Here is a 12,286-nt window from a genome sequence, read left to right as displayed (position 1 = left end):
TGGTACGATGTTGGCATTAAGTCAGGCGCAAGATTTGTCTTCTTTGCTTCTTGCGTCTTCATTTTCTCTTAGTGATGCGTGCCAGGAATTCAAATTTGAAGCAAGTTCCTTAAGTGATTGTCAGTCATCTTAATGATCAATTAAACATTAAACATTTATAGAAAACAAAATGCCTGCTTTTTTCTTGGCAAAAGCAATATTTGAACAATTGACGTGTGCTATTGTGTCAGCTAAGCATAAAAATAAATTAGCGGTCTTGAAACATAAATTAATTAAACACAAGTAAATTTTAAATTACAATTGTACATGATCATAAATGTTATGAAATAGAAAATCGTCTGACAATGATTACGAGCAAAAGGTGGGAGCGTATCCTTTCAAAGGGACGGAGGCGGTGAGACGAAATTGTTACACAGGTGTGCGCTGCACAGCGGGAGTGTGTTGACAAGGGGTGGAAGTAGTATTCACATCCACTACTTAATTAAAAGAAGCAATACCGCAATACAAAAATTACTTCTAAAAATGACTAATACTCTATTACAAGTAATTGCAGTAAAAATGTCACTTGAGTAGCTATACAGGCCTTTATTGAGAACAAAGCCTGACCAATATGTGTGTCAATGAAAATGAATTCCTACATTGAGCAGAAAGATTAAATCGGCTGTCTCGGTCTTCTGACAAAAGACTCAAGTATATGTGAGCATATGTACTTGGTCTGGAGAGAGTTGTGTGTCCTTTGACTGTAACCTCTTGTTTAGTTGGTAAATACATTTGTGATTAATTAATAATTAACATTACTAATGCAAACTAAAGTAAATATAGCTGATTTGAAAATCTGTCATTTTTTTGTTTCATGAAGGAATAACCAAGGCGAAACTTTGTTTAGCATTGCTATAAACTTGCAGGAGAGACCACTGATCTGCTTCATAGACTTGACAAAATCACCACACTACTCTACCTGCCTCTTTTACATGACTTCTGTCTGTCTGTTTATTTCTGCCCATGTGGTGTTTCTGTGTTGCAGTGTGAGAGTGCGATCTCTGGCCATAGTTGCAACGACAAACACTAAAATGTATTTTAGATATTGAAAACATGTGGTGGTGAGTAATACTGCTGTCAGTTCAATTCCCACTGTGCCACTGGAAACACTAATGCATAAAAGAATTAAACACACAATGCCAGCAAATGAACACAGATACACACTAGCCATTGTTAGTTCCACACTAACAAGTTTTAGTTAGTATTTCAACATAATGGTACACCTTAATATACAAAGCAGTGGATGCTGGCTCCATTTGCACAAAATGTTATCCCCTTGCCCTTGTCTCACAGCACTCTCACATATTAACAAACCTACAGTGTTTTTATTTTTTATATTGTGTACTTATGCTAATCTGTTAATCAAGATTGCCATCAATAATTCATCACCTGCAGAGGGTTCAGTAGTTGAAACAACAGCAAGCCAGAGGCATCCTGTCTCCCCTTTGATGTCTTTATTCCTTGTTGTTCATTATCTCAGAGGAGGAGGGTACCTGGCTTAGCCTTCTTCTCCTTACATGCTCAGGCCCACAGATATTAATGTTTGATGGCTTTCCCTTCATCCCACAGCAGCCAGATGTCCACAAAGTATACACTCAGGACTAGGACATGTCCAAACTTTCTCTGAGGTTTATTGTATAATGTTGTACTATCTGATTTGATGAAGAATCCACATGATGCTTGATGTTGGAGAGTGCGTTTGGAGATGTTTGTCAGCCCTTCCTCATGTGATCATTTGTGAGGCAAAAGAATAACACTGTTGTCTCAGATGTTTTTTTTTTTGTTTTGCCTAAAGCTACAATAATTGTCGCATCAGTTTTCCTACTCATGCGTCTTTTTTTTATGCATTCATAGAATTTGTCAATAAAGGCACTGTTTTGATAGAGCATCTGCCTATCTATATTTAAACCACTGAAAAGCTTTTTTCTCTCCCTATCAGTGTCCCTCGCTCTGTGCATGTCCCCCCTACCAATCTTGTCTCTCCTCTTGCATTTACAGGAAGAATGCAAGCAGATCATGGCACGCCAGAAATCTAACAGCCAGTCGGACTCACACGATGATGAGGTTTCTCCCCCACCGCCCAACCCAGTTGTCAAGGCCCGGCGCCGCAGGGGAGGGGTCAGTGCCGAGGTCTACACTGAAGAGGATGCTGTCAGCTACGTACGCAAGGTCAGCCTGGGAAGATGGATGCATACACAAACATCTACATACAGGCATGCACAGGCACACACAGCTAGTACAGTGCCTGCAAGCACATACTGTTGCGGTTATATGAAAGATAACAGAAACAGATAACAGAACGATAACACTTAAATTGAAAAACACAATATGATATTTATTTGTTTTTGTATTTGCATGATTTACACATAATCGTAACAAACTGAAAATGTGCAGGGGATGGAGGAAATTAAGGGGGTTTATCAAAGGCCCTCCCCAACACAAGGAATTAAAAATACAGTCTAATATAAATAGAAAATTGGAATTACCAGTTGCAGGTCTTATGGAAGAATTCAAATGCTCCAAAGCAAGGCTGGTCATGACCCTCACTGAATCTGAAGGTACTGTTATTTGAACAGCAGCTCCTCATGTGGCAACAGGGAGGAAGTGGACCCCATCTGAAACCGTTCAGAGTGCTAAGTCTGGTCTTCACTTTAGGGATGTGGTTGGCCAAGGCCAACATGGGAAAGCAGGTCTAGGGCTAGTCCCAAAAGCTCCTCAATGGCACAAGGCAACGTCAGTGTAGAAGAGATGACTCGTGATGGAGGTCAATGGACTAACTGGTAGAGCCTGGACTAGAGGAAACCCAGCTGGCATGACATCTGGGAGATGGAGGGATCTCAGTTATGCTGTCATCAGAGCCACTTATGACCTCCTACCCACACCCTAGAAGCAGTGGTTGGGAGACCCCTTTTTCTTCATTTGTCAAGAACCTGCATCACTAAGGCAAATTTTAACAGGATGCGCTAGGAGCCTCACCCAAGGACGTTACACTTGGCAGCATAACCAAGTTCTTAGACAGCTGGCATCAGTCTTGGAGCAGAGGCGAACCACGACAAATGCTTTCCCACAAACATCAGCAGGAAATGTCCACTTCACGCCCTTCGTACCAGCAGGCCAACCTCCAGAGCACCACATAACATCAAAGGATGCAAGGATTCTGCTGGCGCTGAGAGGAAAAAGACCAAGTACTCTGAACTGGCAATTGAAGCTGCCCAGAACGGCTGGAAGACCAAGATTTCCTCTGTCCTTGTCAAACGCAGCAGAAAAAAGTGGTAGTTAGCTTTGGTTTAAAAGGAGAGATAACAACTGGGCGGCAAGATGAAGATAGAGGGGTATGGAACTGAGGGGGGTGTAACTGGGACGCCAGGTATAACCGTCGAACCCTCTGGAGATGTCGTGAGCTTATCAGTGAAACGTCAAAGAAGGAAGGTGCCCACCTGATGACCCCGATGACCTACCTACCCCTCCTTTCACCACTCCAATCCCACTACCAACATCAAGAGTGCCAACTTACCACCAGGATTGAAACATCAAGTCCTATTAGCTCTGCTGCTCTACTAATCAAGCAGACATTGAGGTTGTTTGTTGTTTATTTGTTGGACAGAGAGCTGTCATTCTGTTAACACCCACTTAGTGCATAAATATAAACACACTCATTGGAACAACGTGACAGTGTGAAGGGATATTAACTGTGTAAATTTATTACAGAAATTAATGAATAGACTTGGACACAAAATACACAATTTATGAGTCAGCAGCCCTAACCGATGTTCAGCATGGATGTTGAGATTCAACTCTGTGATATTAGATTGACTGTGATAGACTCCCCCTCAGGTTTTTACAGATAGTTGACATCTTCCTAATGCTGAACGGAGCGACTGTTTTTATTAAGCCATTTCTTGCTTCGTTTTAAGAGTCTTAAACCACATACAGTAGATTAATATTATAATAAAATCAGGAAATAAAGTGTGGAAGAAGACTTAAAGAGGCTGGTTCGTGTCAGGTTCAACTGTCAGTTAAATTATTTTGAATACAAGGATGCATCATTACATGTAATATGTTTTCTTGCTGTTATGCTGTCGAATGTTTTGTTTTTTTCTAATCTCCTAACCTGATTACGGAAATTGGTTTTCTTATTAAGTTATTGCAGAAAGTTAAGTGCTTATAAACACTTCTTGACACAAAGTCTAAGAGTGAATCAAGACATTTCTTTTTACTTGTCTTTGGAGGTGAACAGGTAGGTGAACCTGAAAATGATTTCTTTTGTAAATTGACTTTGTGTTTTCTTATTGCGGACATCGAGGTTGTTATCTATCATCTTGTCTCCATTTTATAATTTAATAGGGCTACAGGATAGAGTGCTCTTTTGCCAGAAACTATAACTCACCTTTACACACACACACAAACCCTAGTCGTTATATCATTACCGTGCTTGTTCAATTGTAATTAACTTGACACGGCATTAATTGCCGGGTAATGACAAAACGGCATGAACCCCCGTCACCACGCTGTAATCGCATGGCCACTGGAGCATGCCGCGTGTGTGTGTGCGTGTGTGTGTGTGTGTCAGGTGTGTACATGCACCCACATGCATTTGTGTTCATGGCTCTGAGGTCCCTACCAGATGCTGCAGTCATGTGTCATGGCAACAAGCCTTCCTCTATCTCTAGCCTCATTTTCTTCACTGTCCCTCACTTTCTTAAAGACTCTCTCTCTTTCACACACACATACAAACATGCACACACACACACATGCAACGGCTCACACAGCCACGTCAGCAGCATGTGAAAAAGAAATTACTTAATGTGCTTACCCAACAAAACAGACCATCCGGGAAAACTGATTTAGAACATGAAAGCACATTATTGCTTCAGTATGGGAGAGGTTTTCTTTTGGCCATTGTACACCGAGGTAACACTAGTCTCACACACACACACACAGGCAGACACACAGCCTACATGCTGACATCTTCCTCCATCATCAATTCCATTAGTGACTCCATTGTGAAAATCAACAGATGTTTTTAACAGAACACAATCAATTAGCTTACCCTGCTCATCCGATTAAAATAGCTTTGCTGCAAAGTGCTGCGACTCTTCTCTTAATGAATAGCGAGGCCTGTCAGTCAGGCCTGGAGAACACATTAACAGAATGAATGTCAGGACTGACATCAGATTGATTGAGAGCACTCTCCTGATGAGGTAGGAACAGAGTGGACGTTGGGATTAGATGTTTCTTTCAACTTCAAATGGAGATTTTTGGGATTTCCAAACATATTTCACAGCTAATATAATACTGTAAGTAATGCTGTTGAAGGAATATAATATGGATGTTGCTGATGGAAGCAAATAATCAGCTTGTGTCTAACCTAATTTCCATTTTTCATCTCATTTTATTATTGAGTATTTATTTCAGTTGAATTTGATTGGCTCTCTCATATAACCACTTGTAAATTTAGCTGTGAAATCATGAGGAATATATGTGGCTTTACCCCAAATATGTATCTTGCAATTTCCACTTGGCTAGAGCAGAATATGTTGACATTACCCTGACAAGTTAGAAAGGACACCCTATGAATATATAATTCTGAACAGTTTAAATAGGTGGTTGCAAGCTGGCTACAAGCTGAGAGCCCTGACATTTAATGATCCCCTGGGTGACAGAGCTGGAGCTGGATGTTGTGAAGGATGATTAGGAGGTTGACCTGAAATCTGAATCTGAAAATGACTTCTACCACTGAGCCCCCTCTGGGTGACTGTGTCCTCAACCAACTCAGTTTCCAGGCCAGGCCAGACTCTTTTCCCTTTCTCTGTCCAAGTACTGCAGATAGATAAAATTTTGGTACTTTTTATTTCATATGTGATGTGGTTGTGTGTGTATTTTGTGTGCATGCTGTGCACAGTGCTACGTGGTTGTCTTCATGTGGAGACATCTGTTGCCTTAAAGTAATTACAGCCTGCCCCCTCCTCTCCCCTACCACCAGAGACAAAACACATACACACATATACGCAGACACACACACACACACACACACACACACACACACACACACACACACACACACACACACTCCTCTCCCTTTCATATTATTACATTTCTTCTCCTGTTTCTCTTACTTTTTTGCCTTTCTCATCCTATGATAAAAAGAGCTTAAATTCTCTTCTGGGATGCCTCTTTATAAATACAGACTTCTGTGGCTTTGTTGTGGCTACAGACTTTGCCATTCCCTTCCCATGGACACATACACACACCACTGAGTCTGGGACATGAAAATGCATGTTTTATGAATGAGTTCAGGCCTCTTGTGAATTTTTAAGGGCTTTGTGACATTTTGAGTGTAATCCCTGAACAGATGGGCTTTCCCAAAAATACACAGACACACGTGCGGTATATTCCTTTCAGCGTTTGCCAGTACGCTGCTCTTTAATTACTCAATTTAGTCTGCTTTTGAAGTCAGGCCTATTATGTGTTTGCACTGGTTTGTTTCATGTGTCCACCTGCATGGTGTTGCGCTTTACTGTTATGGATATTTCTGCTTTGTCTATACAGGTGATCCCAAAGGACTACAAGACCATGACGGCCTTGGCCAAAGCCATCTCCAAGAATGTGCTGTTTGCTCACCTGGACGACAATGAGAGAAGGTAAAAAACCTTTATGACTCCATTGACAACTTTAATAAGTTTGCACAGCATCTAGTGTGATTCCAGAAAGCGAGACGTGTGTTTGGACAATGAGTGTATGTTTGTAAGCAGTCATGAAAAGGCCATTGTTCCAGTCGAGTGTATTGCCCTCATGGCCACTGTGTGCCAGTGTTGCCTGCTTAGGGAGCACCTCAGGTCTGCAGAGACACGACAGAGGGAGGAGGAGGATTGAATATGGACAGATGTGGCAGAAGAGGAGGGGGATACAGCGAAGGGTGGGTAAGGGGGCAACTGGATCTGTCTGTATGTTGTATTGTGTTGTGTTGTCGGCTGTTATGGTAACTTGAAATTATGTCAGTATCATGTGTATACAGATATGGGCGGTGGTACGCAGACACCTTGGTCAGAAATCAACAATTCTCCATAGTTGGCTTTGAGAGAGAAGGATGCCAATTTCTCTCCATCCCTCCCTTTTTTCATACCATCTGCTCCTATTCATTGTTCCATCACATTCCTCCTCTCTTCAGCCATCCTCTCTCCATCCTTCCATCTGTCCCAAATCTCCAGTGATGGCTGGGTCTGGCTCTGACAAGGGAGGGGGGCCTTGTGGGAAAGTCTCTCAGGTGGCTGCCGGGCGGGACCGCCAGCCGGAATAGTGTTTCATTGGCGGGGAGAATCCATTATGCCCCATGGAGAGGAAAACACCAGAGCTTTCCTGTCGGCAAAAGCCGCTGCGGACCAAACCCAAAACACACTCTTTCCAGTCTTTCGTCAGCTGACAATTTACCGTGCTCCTTTGGCACAGGCACACAGGCCTCTGATTGCACGTCAGTGCCTCTGTAGCAGCACAGAGCGGAGTGCAACATGTGATAGATCTGGACAGTCTGAAAAACCATATACTTGGGTGGCTGATGTGGCAGATTAGAGTTACACCAGAAAAATATATGCCAGTAGACCATAAACCATCGGGTTTTAATGTACTCAAGGCCTCTTGGCATGCCAAGCTATGTAATGGCGTTGTCGTCAGCCCTTGAAACCATGTATGATGTAGAATTTATTCGACTGGCTGTCGTGTTTGCTGTCTCGCTACACACAGCTAGCATGAACCATTAATGCTGCACTTACAGGAATCCGTTGTTGTGGGATTTGTGGGTGAACATGCAGCTAGCAGTGCTTAAGGCTCTCAGCTCGTGAAAATTGGGTAAGACCTTGTCTGATTTGCTAGATTGTACAGCGACATGGCAGTTAGTTGGCTATGACTTCGTCCTTTCTCTATTCCTCTCTGCATTGCTCTCCCTCCATCTCTTCTGTTCTTCCTCACTTCTCACTTCCAGCTGATGATGTTTGATGGCTGGCCGGTTGGCTGGCTGGTGAATTGGTCGCATTGCGGTAATGTTGCGGTTGTCGCGCCTGGAGCCCCTACAGACAGAAGTGTATTGATGTATAGCCAATGTGGTCCTCCAACATTAATGAAAAACTGCACACAGCAACCAGCAGGCCTTTGCACATAGCTCAGTTGCTGGAGTGCACACTACATGCTTACATTGGTCAGGGATGGCACAAAAATTTTTCCTGAGAAGGTGCATCTGTGATTTTGGCTCACACTAAATGTTGTACAATATCAGTAATTTACAATAGTAGTGTGTATCCATGTTATTACAGGCAGCAAAACAGCAGATGAAGCCAAACTCGAAGCTTCGAAGTAATAATTTCTGCTTGTTGATCCCTTCTGTTGTTGGCATTGATGAAGTCACGGTATGAAGTACATTGGCTTCTTAAGATGTGCCAGAGCTGTCAAGGACTGACGCACATTAGCAGATGGAGTCTGACTGTACGGTTCTCTCTCTCTGCCTCTCACTCCTTCTCTCTTTCTTGCTCTTCTCTTGTTCCTCAAACAGCTGGCTATTTGGGTTATCACACGCCCTTGCACATGTGGTCTCATTGGCTGAGAAGACAGTGACAGTCGACCATTACCTCTGATATCACATCAGTATTGCAGGACCATTCAGGTCCTTTGCTTGACATCAGGGGAATAGGTCAATGCATGCAGCGTGATTACAGATGATTGCATACAAAAACTGCCTCTGACTAGTTTTTATTGACTGATGTTTTGCATCGGCAAGTATTTTTTTGCATTTTGTTCAATAATTGGCTTAAACTGTGATAAAATAGCCATTTTTTCTGAAGGGTATGTGTATGTGAGAGACAGAGAGAGGAAAACCAGAAGGCTGATAGCAGTGTGTGTATGTGCGTGTGTGTGTGTCAATGAAAACATCTTGTGTGATTAGTCACTCAGCAGTTATGTAAGCTGAACACCACACAATTTGTTCCCCCATTAGCGCTATATTATGCTATCATCCCCTTCAGTAATGAGCAAGATTGAAAACAATGAAGCCCTCTTTGTTTCTCTGCTCTCTCTAGCGCTCTATTTTTCCTCTCATCACTTTTTTTTCTTTTTTGTTGCCCTCTTTTTTTCCTTGTTGTCTTCTTGTGTTGTCTTGTCCTCGCTCGCTCAGTCTCTCATTCATAATCATAATCTAATCTTCTTAAGTTACTTATCTGCCTTTCTAGGAATTCAGGGAGACTGCACTGGCTCTGTAAGCAGTGCATTTTGATGAATTTAATAACAGACTAGTTGACAGGACTACTTTTTCTTCCATTTTCTTCTTTCTCTTTTTTGGTATTGCTGCTCCATCTCCTATGAGTGTTTATGTTTTTTTTTCTTAAGCAAAAATGTACAAGGCATATTTGGGCATAATCCAGTATCATACTCTATAGATACCAATTAAAATCTGTGGTCTTTTATGGAACATGATTTATATCTGCCAGTCTTGAACACTAGAACCACTAATGAGTCAGATGTACAAATTTTAAGTGTCAAACTTAGTAGTTAGCAACAATATATCATGCCAGTCCGTGACTTAAAACAGTATATAATAATAAATGGGTTGACTGTGTGTTTACTTTTTTACTTGGCCAAAAAATTTGTCCATGTGCACACAGCTGACACTGCAGGATTGAGAGGCTTTACAGTGATTTCCTGGTTAGTTTAGTTAATTCCCTCAGAGGCATCTCTGGAAGATAGACCACTGCGTGCGTCCTTGTTGCCTGCTTGACAAATATCAGTCACAGTGGACAAAGTCTACGCTTTTAAATATGTGTGTACATTTTTTAAGAATGCAATCTCAGAGATTCAAGTGTTACGTCGACTCCCCCGAACACACATACATGTACAGTATACATATAACTCTCACTCTTTCCAGAGTGAGAGTTATCTCTCAGTAGTGAAGCTGCGTTATCAATCTTTTGATGGGGCTGAGGTGACTGTGTGTATAATTACAAGATTGGTTCAGACAAGAGAAAAATGATCTGGTAGGGCAGAGTATTACTTCAACTAAAACAGAGCAAGCTTGTGGTCTGTCTTTTGATCATATCCTGTTTTGTAAATGTTTGTGTCCTCAGCTTTCATTGTCACTAATGTAAAGATGTCAGGGTCGAGGGTGTATGTGTGTGTTTGAGTAAGTCCTGGAGAGAGAACAAAAGCAGAAGATAAGAATTGAGAAGAGAACTGAGCAAGAGCAAAGACATTTGTTTTCCCTTTAAAGGTGAGAGTCAGAGAGCGAAAGAGGCAAAAACGAAGGAAAAAAGGGAGCAAGATGGATGTGGTAATGCCCCACATTTTGCTACCTACACCCCTACCATGACACCCTCGACTTTCTCTGATGTGGATGATTAAGCAAATAATAATAAAATAGACATAAGGCCAAAATGTTGGAATCCATCCTATAAGCTATGTGAACAGGAAAGAGAACAACAGTAAAATGTGAAGCAAACACACGCCGCACACACCAACGTACACACATAATCAGGCATGCAAATACTACCACCATCACTACAAATGATGACAGGGATTATATGGATATATACACACACACACGCACATTTTCAAGAATGCACGTCAGTCTGAGTTCCCAGTGAGTCTGCTCCAGCTGTGAGTGTGGAGTCTTTGATTAACACACCATTCCATATGTCACACTTTATGGCCTCAAATCTCCTGAGCTCCTCCAGCCGTGTGTGTGTGTGTGTGTGTGTGTGTGTGTGTGTGTGTGGTGCATCTTTCCTCAGCTGCCTGGAAGTAAAACCTTAACACGTTTTGCCCTCCAAATTTGTAGACATACATACATATGCTCATGCATTGCACCAGTGTAAATACAGTGCAACATTAGGGATATTTTGTTTTGCTGAATAAAATGGCCATGATTTGTTGGTGATACAAACTAAAAGGGAGTGAACATGTACTGTACCATCAGAGGACTGAGTCTCTGTCTATTTATCTCTTTGACCTTGGCTGGTCTCTAAACTTAAGTTTGAATCTCTACCATGGTGTGGTTCCCAGCAGTTCACTGGGTTGACCTCTCTATTAGCTGCCCGTTAGCTGCCATAATGACCTCATTATTATGTGCACAAACAGACTCACAAGTGCGCAAGATAAGCTGGGAACAGGTGTTTGATTTCACATTGTCCCAAGCCTGTTTTGCTAACGCCCAAATCAGCCAGCAACCACCTGTCTCAATACTGTAACCGTACAGTAGTTGTTATCATATCGACTGAAACTATTATCTCAACTTACCATCTGGTTGTCTGATTGTTCTGTTTTGCTTTCAGGTAACTAACAGCATTTAGATGATAATATTTTTCAGATTAAAGGTTTTGATAGGAACATGTCAGGATTGATAACAGGAAGAATCAGGTCATTTTCTTTTGCGCCAATTTGGATATCTTACCTCAGCCAAATTGTCACATTACATACTTGTACACTATGTATGTGCACGTGTGTGTGTGTGTGTGTGTGTGTGTGTGTGTGTGTGTTTGCATTCATGTGCTTACCTGCACATTCTTGTTCATCCAGGTGCAACCTCAAATGAGAATGAATTCCCATTGAGAATCAGTCTTTTAATATGGTCAATAGAAGCGATATCGCCTGTTTAAACACTCATTCCTTCTGTGATAGTGTTTCTTATCTAACTTCCCACTCAAGTGATATGAAATGAAACTTCTGATATCAATGGGCTGTGTATGTATTCATGCTTTTGTCAGTTTTTCTGCACACCTAGATAAATGACCTTGACGATCTCTCACTCTGTGTACGGTATGTATGAGGGAATGAAGTGAAGGATTGGAGCAATTATTTGAGGCTACATTTAGAGAGGGATTATACTTACAGAATAAGAGGCCTCTGGGAAATCTGCCATTGGTGTTCACTGCTCCTTTGCATTTATTTTGCCGTTGACACATAAAAACACACACAAATAGACACATATATGCACATCAAGTTGTCTTGTCCTGTTTGCCTGCATTAGTCTAACACCCTCATACCACAAAACACTCTCCTGGGGGACAGTACAGATACTAGAAGCCCTGTTCCCTTTATAACGACATAAATACTCTGGCAGGCACAAGGAAACCCTGTCCATCCTATTACTTGAGCTGTCTTGGCAGAGCCAGCAAAATTCTAAAATAACCAGTTACCATCTGGTTATAGGAGTTGTGAAATCTTTTCAGGACGGGGCCCAATTGTAAAATACACAATAGAGAACCAAAACGTC

General features: G+C 41.8%; 1 protein-coding gene across 2 annotated transcripts in view; it reads left to right on the top strand.

The window, feature by feature from the left end:
• prkar1b (protein kinase, cAMP-dependent, regulatory, type I, beta) overlaps positions 1-12,286 on the top strand; it is a 66,509-nt gene that overhangs the window by 13,940 nt on the left and 40,283 nt on the right. For both annotated transcript variants that reach the window (XM_044332266.1, XM_044332267.1), the window contains 2 exons: positions 2,038-2,208; positions 6,589-6,680. In XM_044332266.1, the coding sequence (XP_044188201.1) occupies positions 2,038-2,208; positions 6,589-6,680 (263 nt within the window). The remainder of the gene's footprint in view (positions 1-2,037; positions 2,209-6,588; positions 6,681-12,286) is intronic.

This window comes from Thunnus albacares, chromosome 17 (assembly GCF_914725855.1).
Source record: "Thunnus albacares chromosome 17, fThuAlb1.1, whole genome shotgun sequence".
NCBI classification, from domain to species: Eukaryota; Metazoa; Chordata; class Actinopteri; order Scombriformes; family Scombridae; genus Thunnus; species Thunnus albacares.
Note: the sequence above shows the minus strand (reverse complement) of the source record. Positions and strands in the feature narration are given on the sequence as shown.